General features: G+C 38.3%; 1 protein-coding gene and 1 long non-coding RNA gene across 6 annotated transcripts in view; one reads left to right on the top strand and one right to left on the bottom strand.

The window, feature by feature from the left end:
* The window catches only part of LOC118165267, a 30,585-nt gene extending 13,718 nt beyond the window's left edge, over positions 1-16,867 (top strand). The window contains exons 2-4 of the long non-coding RNA XR_004749954.1: positions 6,734-6,745; positions 7,099-7,103; positions 16,856-16,867. This is a non-coding gene — a long non-coding RNA (uncharacterized LOC118165267). The remainder of the gene's footprint in view (positions 1-6,733; positions 6,746-7,098; positions 7,104-16,855) is intronic.
* FNDC3A (fibronectin type III domain containing 3A) overlaps positions 1-23,753 on the bottom strand; it is a 116,634-nt gene that overhangs the window by 16,254 nt on the left and 76,627 nt on the right. For all 5 annotated transcript variants that reach the window (XM_035323023.1, XM_035323017.1, XM_035323038.1 and 2 more), the window contains 12 exons: positions 17,698-17,855; positions 16,355-16,414; positions 14,534-14,672; positions 13,910-13,963; positions 13,185-13,309; positions 9,030-9,204; positions 8,258-8,344; positions 5,343-5,481; positions 3,605-3,673; positions 2,163-2,281; positions 463-568; positions 200-375 (listed from right to left, as the gene is read on the bottom strand). In XM_035323023.1, the coding sequence (XP_035178914.1) occupies positions 200-375; positions 463-568; positions 2,163-2,281; positions 3,605-3,673; positions 5,343-5,481; positions 8,258-8,344; positions 9,030-9,204; positions 13,185-13,309; positions 13,910-13,963; positions 14,534-14,672; positions 16,355-16,414; positions 17,698-17,855 (1,407 nt within the window). The remainder of the gene's footprint in view (positions 1-199; positions 376-462; positions 569-2,162; positions 2,282-3,604; positions 3,674-5,342; positions 5,482-8,257; positions 8,345-9,029; positions 9,205-13,184; positions 13,310-13,909; positions 13,964-14,533; positions 14,673-16,354; positions 16,415-17,697; positions 17,856-23,753) is intronic.

The following is a 23,753-nucleotide window of genomic DNA, read 5'->3' as shown; positions in this document are numbered from 1 at the left end:
CTCTTCCCAACATCTAAAAATCCTTTTGTTATAAATTGATGTTTAACTGTTTCCACCCGGCAATAAGCTCCGTGAACCAAATTAATCTACATTAGGAAATCCTCATTTTAAAATCACTTCTAAAATGCTTCTTTCAAAAAAGATGCTCAACAGCAATTGCACTCTCTGCAACTAATTTCATTTCTCACTACCTCCTTACCCCAGCCTTGTTAGCTGCGCGCAGTCTGAAGTTGTATATCCTCCCTGGAAGAAGGCTGCCTACTGTGCATTCAACATCAGAGCCTTGGTAAACCTCTCTGTGTTCATCAGTTTCTGTCTGAAACATTTCCAGACCATAACAGGTAATGGGTGAACCACCATCTACCTGAGGTGGTCCTAAAAATAAGAAAGAAAAACTTGATTAATTTTAACACACAACACATTCTGATCCCTTTCACTCGGGAACAGTTGTAATTGAATTACCCCAGCGCAGCTGAATTTCTCTTGCTCTTGGTCTACCCTGTAGCCTTGGAGGCTGGCATGGACCTGGAACGACTGCTGGTGTCTGCACCAGCAAAGAATCAGATGCCTACAAAGGAAAAGGGAGATTAATGAAGGCCAAAACAAGCACTAGCAATTATGGAACAAATAAAAAACATATCCCGGAATCAGAAATAGGACCTTCTATTTCTTGAACTGTCTCTTCAAACACACGAAGATGGTTAACTGACCTGGTATGTGTTTATTGTAATACTTACATAAAACATTCTGCAGTGATCATACAACAGGCAAAATTAACCTTTGCCTTTGTGCATTTCTACACATGAAAAGGGTTACATTAAAAGAAAAAAGTTATGTATCACCTCAAACCTACTACAGAAGCCTGAAATGTGAATTGTTTAGAGCTAACTCATTTTCTTTTCCATTAAACTCTAGTTTAATGGTTTCTGAGACCTCACGCTAAGGGTTGTATACTTCTTTCTGTGTGTGAACCTGTCAGAAAGCCAAGTAGGCAGAAATGATGATCAGATGCCATAAAATATAATTAAGATTTCAACTTTTTCAATTACTTAGTAATATGTACTGTGCAAGTATTTGAAGTGTGCACAAAAGTACACAGCAACATGCAACAGATAGCATTGTCTGTTTTGGATACAAACAGAAATGAGTTAGACCTGATCAGGCTATTAGCTTCAGTGTGATACAGAACAAATATACCTGTTTCTGGACTGAAGCTGATAAGCCTTTTAGTTTACAACAGGGATGCATCTCAGTGTCTCATCTCACAGCTGCTGTGTACATATGTTCCAGTAAGAGTAGACTGGAAAATCTGCTGCTTTTCAGTTCCTTTGAAATGCATTATTGCACTGAGCAACAGATACTAGATAAAAAGCAGAATGTTTCTCAGGAGGCATATAACCATGGCAAGCTGCAGAAAAGGCTTCATTACAGCTTTATTTACTATTCTTCTGTTGAATTCTGACACCTTCAAAAAGCATTAGGACTTCCTGAAAGTTACCATCTCCTTGGTACTCAAATAATACTTATTTTAAACTCGTGGGGAAAGAGGTTGGCATACTGAAAGTCTCCAAGGATGTATGTGCACTTGTGGCTAGGTAACTGAGAAGTATACTGCCTTCCTCCTTCTCCTGTACAAAAAAAAGCAAGCTGAGCTTGAGAGGGAAAGCATCACAGCTGTGCCAGCACTGAAGGAATGAGGATTTTTTTTTCTTTTGACAAGGTGGCTATGGACAAGGATATCTTTACAGGAGACTTCTATATGGATGAAGAGCACATGAATTTCCTATAGTCTGACTAAGCTGCTTAGGTTACTACACTGATCACGTTAAAAACATTAAATTTACACTGCTGTCTTGGGTTAGGCCTTGAGAAAAGACATTTTATCAACGTGTTGCCCAGGAAAAGACAAAGAATCTGTTTCAGTAAATAAGAAAAATCACTTGAAGCAAAATATAGCATCTGAAGAGAATTTTCTTATTTATTTCTGTAAGAAGTAGGCAGAAATTTGAACCACTGCACATCAACACTGGGCCTTCTTTGTGGTTCTAAATGGCTACATTGCTAGGCAGTTCTGTACAATTACTGCTCTAACAATATTTATTAACTGTTGGATCTGATTTTCTTAAAGAATTGCATTTAAGAAAAATGTTAGCTAGTATTACCGTGCTCTGTCCTCCTTCCCCAATGCAATATACTCGTAAGCGATAGGAACAACCAGGATTTAAGCGGTCACACAAATGTTCCCTAGCAGCTCCGCTGTATATTGTGTCCCACTTGTTTCCTGAAAGGTAAGAAAGAGTAAGCATGCAATGAACCAACGTGTAATTTACCACACTTCAGTAGCAGCCACAGCAGGTATCCTAGCTTCACCAAGCGTGTGTTTGTCAGAAAAAATTAAAGGCTTGCTTTGTGTTTCCTTGAAAAAGATCAAATTATTTCACAGATGGTTTCTTATACAAATTTGTGTAGATGTGTTAAGTAGAATATCTTCCTTATTTGGTATTCGCACTAAATATGAGAGAATTTACTTTTAATAAGGTTGTTATTACCAGGCCAGCAAGCACATTTAAACAGCATAACCAAATAAAATTGTAAAGACGGAAGGAAAGTGAAAATTCCCACATAAAAGAAACTTTCAATTACATCCTGTCTATTCATTTTGCACATTGTCACTACTGCTTACAATTGATAAAGCTTGTTCCTGTATTTCAGAATGGCCCAGAACCATCAGGAATACCAATTTCCTTCTTTGCTTTTCAGTTTGATGAGAAATTCTTCAGCATTCTCTTTCTCTCAAGAGATGAAGCTGGGAAGCTGGGGCCTTTAAATCAAATCTCCAACAATTTAATACAGCACTGAATTTAGAGGGCTACAAATGAAACTTGTGCAGCTCATTTTAACTGCGTGAAAGGCTCAGGTTAGCTTATTCCAACAGTGATTTAATGTGGACGTGCTACAGACTACGGAAAGTGACAATCTAAGTATTGAAAGAACCAGGAGCGATACCTTTGGCAGGACTACCATTACAATCTGGGGATGGTGCACTCCTAACCTGACACAGCAAGAGAGGTATGAACTTTCATTCTCAGACTGTGCTGCTGAGTACAAGTAAGGTTACTTAATAGGTATAGATTTTCAAATAATTCGGCTGGATAGCTCTACGCCCAATTTAGAAATTTTGTTCATTTCCCTTCTGTATGAAAGGACAGAAAAGCAAGCAGCAGAAACGCTTATTCCAGCTCCATCACTATTCTCATTTAGCAGCAGTAAATGGAACATTAATGTTTCATTCATCTCACACATCCAACAAAGCTAAGTAGCCCTTTCTTGCCCTTAAAATATCTGGAATACATCACTTGACTTCCAAAACAGAACACACCCTATGTGATAGGTTACATAGAGCATCTCTTCTGCCACAGCTTTATGACATCCTTCTAATCCAGAGAAACAGAATTTCCTGTATGCAGTTTTCAACATCCTTATTTTTTAAAATTACAGTTTCTTGCAATAACATTCCCTATCATAATACATATTTTACTCTTCCCACAATTCATAACTGAGGTGTCCACACAAAAAAGATCACAGCTGAATGCCTAATACTTACCATTCAAGCCTTCAGACATCTCCACAACATATGTATTTATTGCTGCTCCTCCATTGTCTTTTGGCGGATCTATCAAAAGTAACAATATTCCAACAAAACAAGGTAAATCAAATTGTTTTGTAGCTTTTGGGGAGAATTAAAAAAAAAAGGCAAAATTGGCAGCCAACTGGAAACAAGTTCTCTTTTAGACAGTTAGCTCTAGCATCCTGCATCCTAGTTCAGACAGCTGCAAATCATTCGAATCCTCCACTATCCAAAGCTGCCAGATCACAACCCTACTATACTCTACAGATAACGTGTGATGAGTGAATCAGGCACCTGGGAGATGCCACAGCAAATGTTTCAGTTAGTCTGAAGGCAGCCTGGTTATGGTTTCAGAGACACAGATCCTAACGGCCCTGCATTCCGGACTGCAGATAAGAAACAGACTGGCGTATTGATTTAAAAGTAAGAATATTTCATCTTTTAAGGACAGCACTTGAAAAAGCTAATTATTTTGGGAGAGAACAGAAGTGACAAGTTCTATAATGAACACCTAATCTTGTAAATTTTTAGTTTAGCAGTAGAAATTGATTTCTCTGTCCTCCTTGGTACGATATTCAAGGACAAGAACTATAGAACTATCCTTGATACATAATCCTACTACTCTTTCTCAGAGCTGACTTTGAGAAGAGCAAAATGAAAATAATGGGGAAAAACGACATTTTTGACAAATATAAAGGCAGCTTAACATTTAAACACAGAAGAGCACTGCTGCATTATGTGTGTGCTTGATGAAATGTTGCTGGCTTATAGATAAATGTTACATATCACATCACACCTGCCAAATAAAATGAGACTTGTTATATGGCACACAGCACTTTTTTGGATGGCAGGTAGCAGTCAACTTACCCCAAACGAAAAACATTTTTTTCACATCATTATCACTCATGAAAAAGAGGAATATTATAGTTCAAATTAATGACCAGTTCTGTATATACATAGGTATTTTAGAGAGTTTTCTATTTACAAATCAGATTATTTATAATACTTCATACATTATATGTTATCCATAATGGAACAAATTTCACCTTGCTATATTAGCCTGGTATAGCAAAGCACTCTGGAAAGATGCAAGACTGAACTTGCTGTGTACTATTCTACAAGTAGTTTTCATACTACTGTGAAAGAACACGATATTAAAACACACTAGTATACAGAACTAGGTAAGAAGTTTAATTATTTGCTACAGTAAGTAAAACCTTCAACCATGTGGTTTTCTCCTAAAGTACATCACAGTATTGCTTCTCCTTCTATTTCAAAATGTAAGGGTAAAAAATAACCCTAAGCTTAAGGACATTTTTCAAGATCCCTAATGAATAAAAGTATTTATCTATCAAAAGTAAACACTCTGAAGAGAGAAGTTAAACTTGGACCTTTTCTGTTGATAAAAAAATAAAATAAAATTCATGGCATCTGCTTTTTGTGCCAGAGCAACATTAACTTCTTAGTACACAAATTAACACTACCACTTTTTAACTACCGTAGTCCTCTGCTGTAACAGCCCCTATTACAATTCATATATTATTCTTCCCACATAATTACACTATTACACTGCCACCCTAGGTATTTCGGATCAGTATTTTTTCATGATGGCTCAGCTGACTGAAGTATATCAAAGTAAAATCTGACCTTTTACATATGAACATAAATAAAAAACAGAGGACAAACTCTAAAAAGAGCTGGACAACGTTCTTACCCCAGACTATTTTAAAACTCTGTGCATGAATTTTTCCTTTCACTGATGGTTTTGAAGGTACCCCAGGCTTGTCTGGGCAAGTAGCATAGTCTACTGTCTCACTTGGACTGCTTTTCCCTTCTGAATTATAGGCAATGACCTGTAAATACATAAAAATTATTATAAACACAGAACAAATATAATGGCTAGTGGTATGCTGTTCAGGGTAATGGTAAGAGCAAATTAATTTATGTGTATGCAAATAGCTAGACAATGAACCATTAGGAAAAATAAATCTATTATGCACCTTCTTTTTGTAGTTTTTGATAGTCTTATAATTAATCAATGCTGAAATTAAAAACACCTGTAAATTGCCAGGAAAAATACTTTATTAAAAGAAAAATAAACTAAACTAATCATTGTGAAGCTGGAATAAAAAAAAATATCAAATAACCTTCCATATCCTCCACATTTCAAATGTTGGTACATAAAATTAGGCGTCTACTTAGGGCACACAGGACCAGCCTGACTGTAAAAGGTAATCAGGACACGCAGCCCTCTGTGACACTAATGGAATCTGTGGGTGCTCGATATAGCACAAAACACTTCATTCCGAACTGAAGGACTTGAGAACTTTTTTTTTTTTTTTTTTTAAACAGCCCAAGATACTCAGAAACCAGATAGGTTTAAGAACTACTCCTTTTTATTGGAGTTGTGCAGGACTTTGGGATCCTGGTGAGAGCAATCTAGCAATGCACGTTGGCAGCAGCAAAGGCAAATTTTTTCATGGGCTGCCTCAGCAAGAATTTAGCCAGTAGAAGGAGGGGTGTGATTTTGCCACTTTACTCAGCACTCTTCAGGCTAAACCTGGAACACTGTGCCAGGTTTTGGTCCTCCCAGTCTGAGATGCTGAGAAATTGGAAAGAGAACATAAGAGGGGCAGCACGATGATTGCAGGGTTGGAGAACCTGGTGTAGAAGGAAAGGCTGAAGAATTTCGGTTTACTTCACCTAGAAAATAGAAGTTTTAGTGAGGGGGATCTAATCACAGCCTTCCAATATTTAAAAGGTAGTTAAAGAAAATGTGAAAATACTCGTTTTGCAAGGATATGTGATGACACGACAAAAGACCATGGGCACAAGTGTGTCAGGGAAAATTCCATCTAGATATAAGGAAATAAATTAATCACCATGAGAACAAAGCAGTCCATCAAAGCAGTGGAATTTCCCTTGCTGGAAATACTGAAGTCTCAGCTCAACAGGGCTAGTACAGGGCTGAATAGCCAGATCTAAGGCTCTGCTCTCTAGACAAGTTTGGTCCAGATGATCTCCAAAAGTCGCTTTCAACCTAGACTTTTTTCTGTGATTCTAGGAAAACAAATTGCTGCTATTCTTTACATTGCAGTTGTGCAGTTAATTTATGGTGTATCCCCATTTGTTACGAATAAAAACCTAAATAACCTAAAAAGTATTTTTGCTCTTGTATTTATTTAAAAGTTGAATAGAATCCAAATGGTAGGAGTAATGTCAGTACAGTTTGAGAAGAGGAAATGTGAGCTAACATGCTTCTCAGACATTCTCCTGATACGGTTTACAAGATTAACAATCATCTGGTTGTTTTTGTGGCCTTACAAATGAAGTTAAAAAGGCAGTTGGCATTTACGTATTATAATAAGGTTTCCAATGGTTACAAAGTTTCTTTCAAAAGCCTTAAGGAATATTACTACTAATTAAGTCTTTCTCCTCTATAATAAAAATTAAAGACCTGATTAACACAGAATTTGTTTCTCCTTTATGCCCTACGAATGAGTGAACAGAGACTTCTGTTTACAGTTTTGTTAAGAAAAATATAGTATAAACATTCATATTTTATTTTAATGACAAACTTAGGATGCTAGTTAACTGAGCATTTGCCAGTGATGTATATTATTAACATTTAGGATTACTTACAAAGGAAAACTATCATCATGTCCTGAAAAAGCAAGTTCCAAAGTATTAACTGATTTTTATTCTCAATACATATGTAGCTGTAACAGTCCTAGCTTGGTGAATTCCTGAGAATACACTGCATGTTTTAAATTATTATATAAGTTATGAGTAAAATCCAGGTACTGTAAGATTGACACATATTGGAACTTTTTCTTCTTCTGAAAAGAAACACTCATATTCAGAAGTACAAAATGTTTTCTATTGTTTCAAAAGGAGTATGTGTATGCTTTAGTGTTAACTCACAACAAACCAACCCCTGAACTGCTGCCTTTCATACTGCAAAGAGATGCTGTTCTTAAGCAGCTCCCAATTCTTCCATATGAAATCATATTTAAGGTGTATGCAAGACAACAGCTATAGACATATTTTTTCTTTATAGACTAGAAATGAGATCATTCTGACTCTGCTTCATACTTTGGGACATGCATTAGCTCTATTGCAAAACCCATGCTACTGTTCAAGAGTGACTGGATCCTGAGATAATAAGTTCAGACCCTCATGATGTATAAGAATGGGTTCAGCACCACTGTAATACGACTTTTTTTGTTTTAAACTAACTTGGGTTCAGTGCTATGCTAGCACTGATAAACTTTTTTTGATCAAAGTTGCTCTTTATCCCAACGCTTTGAGGTATGTTTAGTGTCTGTACGCAACACAAAAGCCAAATAAAAAAAAACAACTGTTAATAACATTGACTTACATTATTAATTACACATTTCAAGATAGCTGCAACTGTGTTATGCCCTTTCAGAGGTCCCTACTCCTACACAGATGACTTATGAAGCAGGCTTTGAACTCTTAGCTTTAAGAGATTGAAATTTTAAGAGAGACTGGCATCAAATTTGGTTTCCCTTTAAATAAGTCAGTAAATCAAATTTCAAGGTACTCTGGTACAAACAACAACCAACCAAGCAACCCCCCCCAAAACAACTACGTGAAAAATCTTACCCTAAATTTGTATTTTGTACTGCGCCTCAAATTCTTCACCGTGTAGGTAAGATCTTCACCATCATATTTTGGCTTGAAACCATATCCCTGCAGAATTAAACAGGATTACTTGAAACATTGTATTTGTCAACTAGATTCTGTAACATCATTCAATATAAATAACTATGTTTCAGACTATAATTGTTATGGCTCTCTGACAAAGTAATTAAATGTAACTTCATTGTGTAAACACAGGATATTTTATTTCTACCATACGAGCCCGCATGGAAGCCAAGGATAAAAATAAGGTGGTGGTGGTGAGGGTGAGTGAGGAAATGAATTAACCATTCTCCAGTTCTGAAGAGGAGAAAAAACAGCAAAGAAAAATACATAGTGCCATGAGATATTACACCTAACACTTTGAAGGGGTAAAACACAGGTGCTTGTGCTGAAATAGCATCTAGGAGGGCCACACTTCATGACGGAATTACTTTGATCCACTCTTGTGAGGCTTAAATTCACATGCAAAGTCATGAAGTTAAAAGTAGTCCAGATGTCTTTGCAGGAATAGATCTTAATCATACTAATAACTATTCCCGTTGCAATAGAGAGGAGAAAGTTATGTGGCTTGATCACTGCAATGACAAGTCTTTAGTTCTGTTTCAGAAAATACAGTTCCTTGTAGAATTTTCTAGCAAAAATAATCACTGTTACACTGTGATTCTGTGGTTAAATGCAACAACATACCATCAACATTATAGTCTCTTATTGAGAGTAAGTATTCTAAACTTACTGAGTTCTCATCCTCCATCTCTAGTATATATGAGATTCCTTCATCTGATGGTGTTCCTGAGGGTTTTGTCCACTGTAGGGATAACCAAGTAACTCCAGCATTAATCAGCAAAGGACTTGCTGGTGTGGTTGGGGCAGTGCCTGAGGTATGATACAGGACTTCTTCACTAAAACCACTGTATGTAAAAACAGACAGTATGTAAACTAACCAGACATGGTAATTGATATCTAGAAAAACATCATTCTTACTAAACACAGCTATGACAATTTCTTGAATATGCGCACAACTGGAAATTACAAGCTTGTACGTGCAGACGACTTAACTTGCCCATGAATCTGTCAGTTATAAGCCATTTGAACAAGGTTAACATTCATAACTGAAAGATTCCTGTGTAGGACATAATTACAATGTTTCGCTAATTAAATTTGTTTTGATTTTTCATATTAAGTCATTATTCTAAAACAGTAGAGCTCTATGTGCAGCAATACACTAATACCTATTGAAAATCAAAACATGAAGACGTGAAAGCATATGTGGGAAGATCCCAAAATACACTCTGCTTCCCTGGCAGCAATCTATGCAAATTATTATGTGCTTCAGGTATGCTCTGAAGTACCAGTTTCTATAGTGATTCAGAAAATAACAGAATAATAGTCTTATTCAATATTAAGTTAATTCAATATTAAGTTATTAAGTTACTTTAAGAGTTGGCAATGCGCAAGTCTTATCAGAGAACAAATGCAGTAGACTGTACACCAGTCTCTGAACTTTCAACCTTATTTGACGACTCTTAGATAAGCCTCCAAGTGATAAACCTTCTGTAACAAGTTACAGAAAAAGATCTACTAAGAAACAGAGGGATGCAAAAGTCAGTAAATGGGTACAACGCACAGATGGTGTGATATGTATCCATCTAGACCGTAACAAACTGTTTTCAGCTGCCACTTATTTAGAAATTTGCTGTTTCTACATCAGATCTGAAGAAACGCAGGCTTGAGAGCTTGTCTATTTTTATTTTTTTTTTAAACTGTATGAAACTAATGTCAAAGATGCAACTTGAAAAGCTAGACATCATCTAAGTGAGCACCAGGAAGCCTTGAAACCAAAATTCCTTGTGTATCTTGAACACCAGAACCAGTCAAGTATCTTGTGTGTTCAAATCTGACTTCTCTGAAAAAACGCAGTATGAAGATACCTTGCTGTCCCTTTCTCTCTGACCCATTTCTCCTGTGAAGTAGGAAATGGAAAAGTGTAAAGCAAAAGAAAACTTAGAATTTGGGCGGAATAATACTTCTTTTTCTTACCAAAAGTCACAAGTGAGAAATCTCTGCAATTAAGATAGTATGATATGTATGCTGTATCTACTTAAAAAAAAGTTCCAGCATTATAGTTAGCCTAAGAAAGCATGAAGAGAAGCTAGACATACTAAACCTATCTCTACTCACAACTAGTTATTGAAGCAGTCAACTCAGTCAACTCCCATGCAGATGCAAGGGAAGGGGTGGAAGAAAAACACCTTGAAAAGCCTTTCTCTCTTTACTTGATCGAATCACTCCAAAACACATTGAAATCAACTAAGAGTTCCAGTAATTCCCACATTTGACCCTTCTTAACGTTTCACTTAGAAGTACAATAACACTGTATCTTTTAAATAATTTCATTCTTCCAGATTTGTTTAGCCCCACTTTCGTGTTTGGTTAGAACCCAATTTAAAAATATGAGCAACTCTAAGAGAGAATATCCATTCTTGCTGGTAAAATCATTTAGACAAAGTTCAGTCTGCAGACACATAAGGTTCTCAACATATTTCGTAAGGAATAAATTGTCACCCTATCCTAGTAAATATTATTTTAAGAGACTTAAGTAATACCATAAGCCAACATAGTGCATCTTTACAAGGCTATGAAATACAGATTTTAAAATCTATTCAGCTTAATGAGTTTAAAAAGGGTACTTAACTGATGACTGTCTTCCACCAGCTTACACCACAGAGGTGTGTAATATGTGTGGATACTCCTAGGGGGTACATTTACACTCAGAAGTAACCAGGGAACAGGAAGAGAACTGGAACACTGGACCCTGCTTAACTGTCAGCTCACTCCCTGTCTGCTTTTGTCCAATTACATCTCATCAAGACAAGTCCAGGAGTAACTCAGAGAATGGTTCATTCCAGAAACATCTTCCAGAAGGCAGCAACATAAGAAAGACTGTGTTGGAGCTCTCTGAAAGTCAGCCTAGCCCACTACAGTGTCCTCAGCCAGTGACCCAAAGCAGGAGCCTAAGGGAAGACACAAAAAACAGGTACTGCATGCAACACATTCCCTGGGTGCTCTCCAAAGCCTCCCAACACATCTCAGAGACCTCCTGAGCCAGCTGTAGTTTTCATGTACTTCGCCTGCAGAAGACTTCTTCCATCCAGCATGAATTACATCCTCAGGTCTGGCTCCCTATTTTTAAACTGTCCTTCAACACTGTCAAGGCAGGCATTGTTCCCTCAAACACTCCTTTGTGCCAACTGAAGGACAGACAATACGCATTTCATGCTATAAAAACACCACTCCAGTGAGCCGCAGCACGATGCTCAAAATATCTCAAACACAAACACACACAAGATAGCAGTTTTATGCTCATGGCTAGAGAAGACTTGGTTTTATGCCACATAGGACCTAAATGTCGAAGTGCTACTACATAGCATGGGCACAGGCAGTCTACTCTAGAGATACTGAGTCCTCGTAGTGAGAATATTAGCCAGCTTTGTTGCTTCACCCAAAGACCAAGAAGCACTCCCAAGAGCTAATGTATCCAGTAGTGTAAGCCCAACCTGAGCATCTATTACTTCTGTTTTGGTTTTTGAGTTCTTATATCCTCTACTGATGACAGATGCCATTCATTCACAAATTAAAACCAAAGCTTGGTGCTTTCTAACTCCTGAAAAGTAGCACTTCTAAGCTTCTAAAAATAACAACCACGTATCCTAAACATTTCTATAATAAGCTCTAGAAGCTCAAAAAAAAAAAAAATCAATGGTATTGTAATGTCGTATTCTGTCCATTTCCCATGGTAACATGAGACTAACAGACACCTCAGGTAAAGGGACATATGCAGAAAATACGACATGGCAAAGAGCACAGTGTAGATATACCTATAGGATGCAGAGTGGGTTCTGCTGGACTTACCTCCTGCTCCAGAAGAGTTACTGCCATCTCTTTATACTATCATTACTACAACTCTAAATTTAAGGTGGGCTGATCAAACCCTGGTAAACTGCTACACTGGCTTCAAGAACTGCCGTAGGTCTGGCATCATGTCAGACCTCACTGGCACCCAGAGCAGCAGACAGCATGGTAAAATTTACTCTCTGGCCAAGCAACATCAGCACAACTGCAGCATTTAATAAACCGTTCCATTGTGCCCCCCTGGCAGGGTTGCTTGTCTTTCAGCATGACCCCCAGCATTTTAGCAGAAGTGCTTATTGCATGAGACACAAAAGCCACAGTTCTATTGAACCGTGAGTCTGCGCAACGTAGCGCTTCGCCAAAAATTCCGTTACAAGTCAGAGCAGTAGGAAGCAAGCCCAAGGTAGAAACCTTCAGTGGAGGTCAGCACGAGGCTACAAAGGCTGAAGCTAAAACCCACCACGGCCTGAACTGATTTCACGTGGGAGCAGCTGGGCTGCCTGTGCCATGCTCGTGCTCCCCCTTTAGGTACAAAAGGGCACCGTGTACACAGGTTAGAGCAGCCTGTTTGGGAAATTAGGCTAAATTTGGCAGAAGCAGCTGTGCTATCTGCCGGTGACAGCTGCTCATAACAGGGTCTGAGATGTGTAGCATTTATATGCTAAGTATTTACACATGTAGTGGCTGTAGCCATAATAATGCCTGAACAAAACTGATTGTGCCAGGACTCATTGAATAGCTGAGGTTAGAAAGGATCTCTGGAGGTCCCCTTGTCCAGTCTCCCTTGCTGAAGCAGCGTCAAGTGATTCGCAGTGAAAATGTAATCTGCAATATGAATAATCCAATCACATGCAGTAAATTAGCTATGTAAATGGACAGAAGTTTTGTTTCTTTAAATGCCATCATATGCATTTCCTAAGCAAGCACACATATGCATGCAAATGCATTCCAGAGTTATGGATACAACAGTAATATTTACCTCATCCCCATGTCATTTTTGGCTGCTAGCCTAAAGGTGTACCCCATTGCTGGTGATAGTTTAGTAATTCTATACTGCTTCTGTTGGCCATAATAACACTGGCAAAACTCTCCATTTCCTTTTCCCTAAAAAGGAATAAATTAATCACATTATTCACCCTATTAAATATGTGTCCATCAATTAAAGTAACACACAAATGTGAAGTAAACTCATTTTTGAAGTAACATAACTCAAGAAACCCTCCCGTAGTGAGGTTTTACATAAAACATACATGTATTGAATTAGAGGCTTTTAAAATTCCTTTCCATTTCCCATCTCCAAAGGGCTAGCAGGAAAATGCAGTACAGTTTCTACAGTTCTGCCGTCTCTCTCTTGGAACAGCTGTCTGGCTAGGACTGGAACACGTTTATGGGAACACTGCTGGTGTATCCCTTTTATACAAAATAAAGGCTGTTATAGGAAAATGATCTTATCTCATTGCTCTTGAGAGAAGTATTGGTGAAAAAGCCACTATTAAGGGTGGCAGAATCATGTAACTAAGAAATATTTGATACATTATACACCCTAAGAAAAAATTCAGGCAATAATCACGTGCTTTCAGGAATTATATATTTGTCACATGCCTCTACACCAGTCATAATTATGATACAACTCGACGTGTAGAGTCACACACAACTACTTTTGGAAACCACAAAATGAAAAATAGAATAGAATAACTTGCTTACTTCATCCCATTCTAAAAGGTAACTGTGGATCTTAGAACCATTATCGCATGATGCCTGCAACAACAAAAAAGGGAAATTAGAGCTCTAACTGGATACAAGATCACTTAAGGAAAGATGCATGCATGGATCAAATCACAACAAGACCAGTGGATAGCAAATGATGCTGCCCTTATATGACTTTCACTTGCCAAGACAGTCCTAATTCTGTTTCTATCCAGTGAATGCTTCTATTTTTTTTTTCATTTAGACCTTCAGAAAGTGTTCTGGTAGCAATGTAAAATACTACAGAATTGCAGGTCCGTTGAAATCTCAGTCTTTCCAGATCACTTAATTTGCTTTGCACAAATAAGCCTAAGAAAGAAATTGGTTCTACAGCACAGGAGGGGACCAGATCTCAAACCAGTGTCTCCTTTCAAGTTCATTAACTTTATTTACAAAGGCTCCTGGCTTTTCTGGGAATCTTTTTCTTTTTGCTGAAGTCCCCATTTAATCCAATACACATACTTCAGTCACGGAATTGCGGTTGAAATTACTGTTTGACAAAACTTCTGTTTCAATGAACTGTCATTTATTCACAAATCTGAAACTGTTAAAGACCTTTAAAGATTTTTAAGTAATTTTTACCTTCCACTGCAGAGTAAGAGAATTTTTGGTCCGATTAGTTATCCTGGGCAGATTTGGAGTATCAGGCTCACAACTCATTGTGGTAAAACTCTCTGCTTCTGAAGGACTCCCCCTTACACAATTGCATTCCACTTGGACTCTAGAATGGAAAACAGTCAGTAACATTTTGCTTCAATATCTATATATGCAATTTCCAGAGAAAACCGAGTATTCAAAATTAAGTTACTGCCTTGCTATCTCATTATTAATATATTACTGTTACAAATTCAAAATCTGGTGAAAGCTTCTTGGTCAATGGAAGTAATGCAAAAGTAGAGTCCTTTACTTTGGATGTACATCATCACCATCAGTCAGCTTTATTCTCACAATTACAGTTGAAATATGTCCATTGTTTGCTGTACTTTGGTTGGAAAATAATGACACCATCTTGCAGGCTCATTATTTGTTGTAGATGTGTAAGCTGATAATACAAATAATTCTTCTGCAAGTGCTTTCTTGAGATAAGCACAATGAAGCTGTTAATGTATTTTCTGAGAATCTATTGCATTCCTTCAAGAGCTTGCTGACTCTGTTCACCCTGTTCACCTTTTAGAAAGGCTGTGCACCAGCTCTCCGTGTACTTCAGAAGAATGAATTGTTTCTTCAGTCTCAAAGAGAAATGGTTTGCTTTTTGCATAGCTTTTCTCCAAAACAAAATATTATTTTCTGCCCTCCTCCCTCCCCCCAGTTGTGTAACCTCGTCTCCCTCTTGGGTGAACCCATGTATTAATTTCTTCTTAGCTTCTTCTGATTTACCTGTTCCTTTGAAAGAAAAAAAAAACACAGAACACCCTTTTCTCTGACCACTGGTTGCAGAAGGCCTTGTATACGGGTTGCATGAACAGTCATAGGAAAACTGGCATTGTAGATTCCATGAACAGAGACAGCAAAACATTTGAATAGTCACTAGTGCTGCATACAGTTGTTTGTCCTTGCATAAAGTTGCAAATATATAATTTGTCAGTTTTATCTTCAGAGTTTAGCCTTTCTTGTCTTCCTTTTGGGCAATGGTTAGACTGGCAAAATTCTGTTTAATTCCTAGTTCGGGAGAAGCTTATATGGCTAAGACATCTACTCACATGCTTTCTCTAAAAAGACCAGAAATAAGTAAAAAAGAATCTGAACACAGCCTGGTAGAAAACAACTTATACATGGCAAAAAGACCTAGGCTCTGACCTCTATGCTCCACACATTTTCGACTTAAATGTCATTGGATAAAGTTCACAAACACTACTAAAAATAAGAACAAAATCACAGGGAAACACTTGCATATGAAAGAGTTTCAACTTAGAGTTTTCAAGCTTCAACAGTGGAATTAAACTGAGCTTGGGACATATTTAATAATGTAAAGGGGGGTCAGATTCACTGGTCTGCTGGAGCAAAGCGAAAGCAGCATGAAGTGGCCAGTAGAAAGTTCTGGTGCAAGGTACCTCCTTCTTCTAATTGTGGGAAAATGGCATAAGGGAAGCATCATCTGTGTCTGGCTCAAACAAAGGAAAACGGTCACTGGGCTAGCATGTAAAGACCAAGTCAACAAGTAAAGACCACAGGAGCTGGGTGAGGCAGCAACAATCTCTTATACTTTCCAAAATGGATTGTGTGGTCAACTAAGCCAACAATATTGCCTTGAGAAAGGCAATATTTCAACTATCATTGTGACTTAAAGGAGGATGTCAAGGGGTAAAGACAGTTTCTGTAGAATTCTGCAATCAAATATACAGACAGAATGAAACTTCGAAAACATTCTCACTGAATTTAGTGAACATAAAAGGAAGTACTCACTTTGCATGGTAGTCAGTTGCTGGTCTGAGATCATTTACAGTAACTTTGTTTTCTTCTCCACTGGAAAGAGATACGATTTTGTTAAAGGGATTGTTTCAGAAACACATACTTTAACAAAAAGGCACACATCTAATCTCTCCACTTAACACTCCTTACAAGAAACCTTTGTTAATAGTTTGCTTCTGTTGCTAAGTATGCTAAAATGCAGATGCATTTATCTTTGAATTTTATGGGTCTTACTTGTTTGGTTTCTGTTGTTTTGTCTCTTGTTTTGTAAGAAAATTATCTTCTTTACTCAGTAACATCAGCTGTACATACGGGAGAACATGCATGTGTATGTACATATGTATGTATACATGCATGTAGAACATGCATGTATGTACATTATTACAAAAAAAACTGAACTACTGGATCCTGTAGAAGCATGGGTATTTATAAGTCTCCAGCCTTATAAAAATGATTATCTAAAACTGTAAATGACTGCATATACCTTCTTTTTAGAGCCCAGCAAGCAGAAAAGACACCTAAGTGACACTTATTACTCTGCTTTTAGTGAATCGGCTTATGTTAGAAAAGCTCTTTTCCTCAAACTTCTAGCCTATAAGCAGAAAAGACACCGAAGTGACACCTATTACTCTGGTTTTAGTGAATCAGCTTATCTTAGCAAAGCTCTTTTCCTCTAGCTTCTAGGACAGGGATATCCAACTTGTGATTCATGAACTGCTCCTAAGAAATCTATGGAGGGAGACGAGCAAATGCTAGCTAAATACTAAAAGATTTATAGTTCTTAGAGAGCTCTGTACTTTTAATGGCAAATTTTATTGTTAAATGTAAAATACTGTTAAAGTTGCAAAAAAAATAAAGATTAAAAACCATTGTGTTAGGAATTAAACGGTTTGATAGTTTAGCTTGTTTTGATGCTGCTCAAGTTGTGTTCTGTGGGAATCTGTTTCATATTGTACCACTGTCTCTTGCCAAAAGCATTTCCAGAGAAGGGAAGAATATCCTTTATGGGAGGAGCAGCATGTGCTGAAGTAAATAAATACACGCACAATTTGTATTTGTTGCTACTTGTACACGTCTTACTTCTTGAGAACCCCTAATTTCTAGTGCAGCTGACTGAAGTACAGCTAAGTGGTATTAAAGCATACTTCCACAAACATCTAAACATACTCTAACTGTTGGTATAGACCTCAGTAATAAAATAGAACCATTTCTACTGAAAAAATAACTTGTTTCAGAAAGAGAAGGTGCACAAAATTGCTAATCGTTTAAATCTTATGAGATTTTAAGCCACACAATTAAATGCAGCACCAAATAAATAAAAGAAAACAAACACCTACATATATACAGTTTTGTATTTTCCATCTTTTCCAGTATTTGAAATCATCACTTCGTAAGTATAAGCCTCTGGTATGTTATTCTTGTCAGTGTCTTCTCCGACATCGCTGGATGGAGGTGACCACATCAGCAGTGCTGTTCTTGCCTGAATGTCTGATACCTGTAGAAACATAACCTTTGAGACTTGTGCCATTTAAATGCTGTTGAATATAAACACTGCTTTGCCACATAGGGCCAAATAAAAGAGAAGAAAATCACATGCCATTAACAGCTCAGAGTATTTATACTGATACATGACCAACTCATTGCTTTTCACAGATGAAATCAAGCTGGAAATGAACATCACGAGAAAGCTGCTACCCTACGGCACAGGGCTGACTGCAAAGAAACTTCTAAGCAACGAATGCCACCTGGTGGGCTCGGGAGGTTAGGCACTGGAACAGGCTGCCTCGGGAAGGAAGTGGTGGAGTCACCATCGCTGGAGGTACTTAGGAGAGGTGCTTAGGAACATGGTTCAGTGGTGGACTGGGTATTGCTAGGTGGTGGTCGGATGTGATGATCTTGTGGGTCTTTTCCAGCCTAAAAGATTTTATAATCTATGAAGCATGAGATGATGGCAAGCACATATTGTGAAATCAGTTATTTCACTTAATGATAAGGTTTCAGGTGTTGTTGTTGTCTTTCTATTGTTGGTGCTTAAATATTTTGAAGTGACCAGCACTATGATTTTAATACCTTCATGCTGACTCAATTTTCATATGACATATACAAAAGCTCAAGAATTTCTCCAAAATGAGGGGCATTACTATAACAGGTAAACTCTCAACGACTTTCTCATTAGATTAGAATTTCTTTGGTCAACTACCCCAGCAAATATTTATCGATCATGATATTAATAGGGGTAATATTGTACTCTGTTAGTAAAGGGAATACTAGAATGCATCTCATAATGTGCATTGAGTTTGGGTGCCCACACAGAAGGCACTCACTGAGTGCATATATGTATTGCAACATCCCAAAGAATTCCGGTGGTAGTGCCTGCACAGCCCACCCTTTTCAGAGAGGCCTGCATCAGAACAGCTGGTGTGATAGAAAGGAGTACACAGGTTGTAGGGAACACCACAATTACACAGACGTGCAATTAGGGTCACCCCATACTCCTGGAAGAACAGGGTCTGCTTGAAACCCACACATGCTGCAAGGGGCTGGGGAATGCTCTTAATTCTGTAGGTGACTGCATGGGTATGTGCATGTGATTATAATTTCTTAGGATTTTTTACTGAAGGATGATGCTTAGAAATTTGTGGGTGTTTATTAATACTGCACATCTACTGTTGTGGTTTGTATGTTGTGCCTACCTAATATTTCCAATCATTTCAAAAGAATTGACAACACATTATATGAAATGACTAATTTCACAGTATCATTGTCATATATAAATTATTATTTTTTTGAATACTTTTGGAAATCTATTACTAGCGCATGAGAATCAAAATCCTATTTTCACGACTGGTGTTCTTAACCTGATTGGGAGAACTTCAAGAATGAAGCAGAGGAAATAGCTTATTGATAACATTTTTTTCCTGATGTCCAGGCATTATCTTTCGTTTTACCAGTGAAGCCTACTTACCCTAACCACCATGGATTTGAACATGAGATCTCCCCTTTTCAGCAATTGTTTCTTACGTATTTGAAGACTTATCATTTGTGTCTCCCCTCACTGGCCTAAATCTCTGATCATTTTCACTCTCCGCCTTGATTACCTTGTCCTGCTCCCTTATCTTCAGCGCATTGCCCAGAACAGTACGTAACACTTCATCTGATGCTTTACTAGTGCCAAACTGTCTTACACACTTCAGATTACATTTCTCTTCAAACATCTCAGTTTAGCTGTCTTCTTTTATAGAGGACAAGTCAAAACAGTTGGTATAAATGAGGGCTGGCATTAATTACATCTTATTGGAACACTAAAACATTAGAGGTTTCAGCTGTTCACTACAGAGAACAGGAAGGGTGGGACATCAAAGACAACACTGCGGAGTAATAGACAATTGACAGAACTTTGAATAGTAAAATTAAACCTGGAGCAGAGTGGAAATCTGTTATACAGCAACAAAAGTCAACAGAGAACAGGATGAAATGTTCTTTAAGTCTCTGGCTGGAAGAAAAATTATCTTTAGTTATTCCCCCAGGACAATGTTTGCTGGTGAACTCGTGTAAGCAAGAACTTCCATAAGACTTCTAATATAATAGATGACAAGTCTTAATATTGTTCATTGTGTTAGAGTTACTGTGTTATGTACCCAGCTAAAAACCAGTGACTATGTAGGTTGTTCTGGTTGTTTTACTCTGTGTAAACAGCGTACGTGACTAAACAACATTACGAAGATCTGAAGCTTTGCTGTGGCCAATTTGCCAAAGCTTAAAAAGCAAGAGTTAGTGTAATTCAACATGCAGAAATGCAAAGTGAAAAGTATTTGCAGAAGCTGGGAATTAAGGACATCCTAAAGGGGCATAGAAAGCTGCAATGTAATAAAAAAATAAAAAATAAATTCTAAGTGTTTACATGCATATGCATTTCTATGGAGAAAAGAGGGGAAAATGTTAGCAAATAAGCTACAATTTAATGGAAGTTACAAAGGAAGTTAAAAGATTCAATGAAACAAAAAAAAAGCTAACAGGATTAAAGACAAACGATAGTTAAATTATCAGGAAAACTCCAAGTCAGGCATTGCTCTACTACTGCTGGATGTAGTTCAAACTATAAAAAAGAAGGAAAGCAAGAAGCATTTAGCAGTTATTTCTGCCCTGTATTTGCAATGCAGCAGAAATCCCTTCCCACCCTATGTAACACTGTAGCTGGACTAGAAAATTAACATCCTGCAGCAAACGCTCTGGGTCCAGCAGATGGTGCCCCGTGAAACCAAATGGTCTAAACCAAACCAGGTGGTCACGTTAAACCAGTGGTTCCCCTTCAGTGATACACACTTGTGTCAAAGCAAGCAGTGGCAAGAAGCCAAGCCTAAACTAATAAGCACTGGGGAACGCAGAGTAGGACTGAGCAACAATGAGGTTTTTCTTCTAGACCATACACCTTTTGATGCTAAATATTTCGTAAGTTCTGGAGCTTTTCAGTCAACTCATACAGGTGTATGACTATTTTCAACCACTCAGTTGCTAAAAAATAAATAAAACACAGTTTCAAGCACATACAACAGAATATAACTTCAGCCCTTTACAGCTCATTTACCAAACATTAGATTCTTTTCAGGTTCAACTTGTGGCTGGGAGAATGATTTTTAAAGACAAGACTAGGTCCAGATTATGTCATATATTTTACTCAAGAATATTAATAAGGGACAAAAGCAAAGTATCAAAAGATTAATAATGGCTTAAAATGAAGATTTCCTATGAAAAAGAATTCCCTATTATGTATATCCACTGTGGTAGTCTTAGATTACATCAGCATAGACAACTACTCCACCTTCAAGTTATGTATGCATGACAGTCATTACTAATTACTGAACAAATAATTATTCAGTGTTGTTGTTTATCCCTGATGATCAATAATATCCCAATACTTGACTTTCTGAACAGTAGCCAGAGCTTTACTGAGGAAAGCAATCACTCAGGTTTCAGAAATTCCCACCAGTTCTCAAGCACAGAACACTAGCATATTTTCAAATAACACTGTGATATGAGCAGGAAAAAATATTTTTGAAAAACAAAGATTAAGATCAGAAGAATCCACTGTGACCGATCTGAGACACCGAGGAGTGACTTTTTCAGAAAACTTGGCATTACTTATTACTTCGTATACTTATTCAGCAGCTGCAATTGATTGTGGTTTGAGCACTGCGCTTCTTCAAAGCAGATTACACCACTTGATTTGGGCCCTAGGCGCTGAGGAAATTCAGAGGTGGCATGTCTTCACTAGCAGTGCACCTTACAAAAATAATCTCCTTATTAACCACGTGCCATTTGGGTCAAAAAAACAGAGCAGTTTTAATATGTGCAAGCTGGATTGCATTCAGTGACATAAGGTACTTAACTGGCGAGTAAGCTGCATCATTTTCTAAAAGCCCTGAAGCATTCACAACATGCATGAGCTAGAAGACATGATGTACTCCCAAGGGCTTTACAATGCCATTCAACCAGTCCTCAGACTCTGAGGACTCTGAGTCCCTATCCATTTCTTGTCATTAAATACCCAGCCTTCAGCTCCATTCTTCATTTTGCTTTTTTGCCTTTTCAGGTCCCCTTGTCTTCTCTTCTGCCTCCTTAGCTGTTTGATTAACGGACATGATGGCTGGTGCAGCAGACTGCTCAAATGCTGAGGACTCAACATAGTGCCACTGAGAACCAGTCCAATTTATACCTGGGTAGAGAAAGTTCAGTTCCTTCCTAAGCACCACTGCCACGTACAAAAGGACTGGGAATCCGGAAAAGAGATGAAAGAAAACGAAGATATATTGATAGCAATAAAATGCCTGATAGGAATCTGGAGGCAGCAAAGCTAATGTGCCCCATACTGCACTGGATTGAAGGAGATGTGGGAATGAAAGCACACCAGGGAACACACTGAGATTGAATGTGCTTGAGTTGGGCCCAGGAACCAAGACATGGGACAGCCCAGGAGAGATCACAGCCTTCAATGACACTGGGTTTCCTGAAGGAAGATAAAGTGAGCTGAACAGCAACTGCATGACCACCTTGACCACTATCGCAGCCAGTACTCAGTACTCCCTGTGCCAGCACTGAACTTCAACCAGGAAACAGGAGCTGATGATCCACTGAGAGAATCACGGCTGAATCCCCAAATACAGTGCTTCAAGCAAAATATTAACCAAAAACCTACAGAAATATTTCTGATGAGACCTACAAAAAGAAGGTGTGAAAAAATAATCTCCTGGTTCATTTGTGGGAGGATGAGGATAATATTTATTTAGCGAAACTATGGGAGGCTTGCTTCTGATCATGCAAAGCCTCAGTAGGCAATCCAGTCTCCCTTCCTCTCATCAGATCCCACTCCCCAAAGCTGCAACATCAGCTAGTCTTCCATCCATGTGCAGCCCTGACGGTCCCTGTAAGCCTCTCCAAGTGCTGGAAGTCTGGCTTTCTGCCTTCTGCACTGTTTGCTCTGTGGCAAACTACTACTGCCTAGGCCCGTGATGTTTTCTGAGGGCTGCAAAGACAACACTTGCAAGCACACAACCACACGCGGTAAAATTCAAGAAAGGTCGTGGTGGGGAGGGGAAATGGTGAAACTTAGACTTGCCTATATGCCATGGATGGTTGGTTGAGTGCTGCAGGTAGAAGGAAGCAAAGGGAAACAAAACAGGGATGCACTGGAACTCTATTGCTTTTCTGTATGCCCTCTACAACACAGCAGAAGTCACCATCTGTTGATTATACTTCCCACAGTCTCACTCTAACCACCTAGGATGCTCAGCTGTCACTCCCCATGGCAATGTGGTCACTGATGACATCCCAGACTCAGATGCCCTGACCAGGGGCAGAGGACTGTGCGTACATCTCCAAGAAAACCCCTCGCTTCTAGTCAGGATAGAAAGTGTGACCTAAATTCTCCTGAAGTTAAGAAAGTCACAGCTGGCACTCTCAAGATTCGAGGGCCAGTGAGAATGCCACTGGTTAGCATGTCCCAGTGACAGCACTGTCCTGCAGTCAGTTAACCCTGCAGCAAAATCTGCTCTTGTGCCCATTCTGATGCAACATGTGGCGAGATTAGCACGTGCTCCTTTGATAGGATGGACTTTCACGACCTGGAGTTTAGAGGGGCCTAAGGCACCAGTCACTTCAGCTACACAGCCCTGAGCCATTCGCAAAGCAGATTACTTCATACAGTGAACGGCAAGGACCATACAGAAAAAACACCATGGCACTGTGTTTAAAAAAAAAGAAAGAAAGAAAGAAAAAAAGGCTATTTTAATCCTGCACACAATGGGCCAGCATTAGTACTAAATCTTCACTGCTTCACTTTGAAAATGGACTATAATTCTTCTAACGCTATTTTGATGCCTATCTTCCTACAGTGCAA

The sequence above is a fragment of the Oxyura jamaicensis genome, chromosome 1 (genome assembly GCF_011077185.1).
Source record: "Oxyura jamaicensis isolate SHBP4307 breed ruddy duck chromosome 1, BPBGC_Ojam_1.0, whole genome shotgun sequence".
In the NCBI taxonomy this organism is placed as follows: Eukaryota; Metazoa; Chordata; class Aves; order Anseriformes; family Anatidae; genus Oxyura; species Oxyura jamaicensis.
The sequence above is the reverse complement of the archived record's forward strand: the minus strand, read 5'-3'. Positions and strand labels throughout refer to the sequence as shown.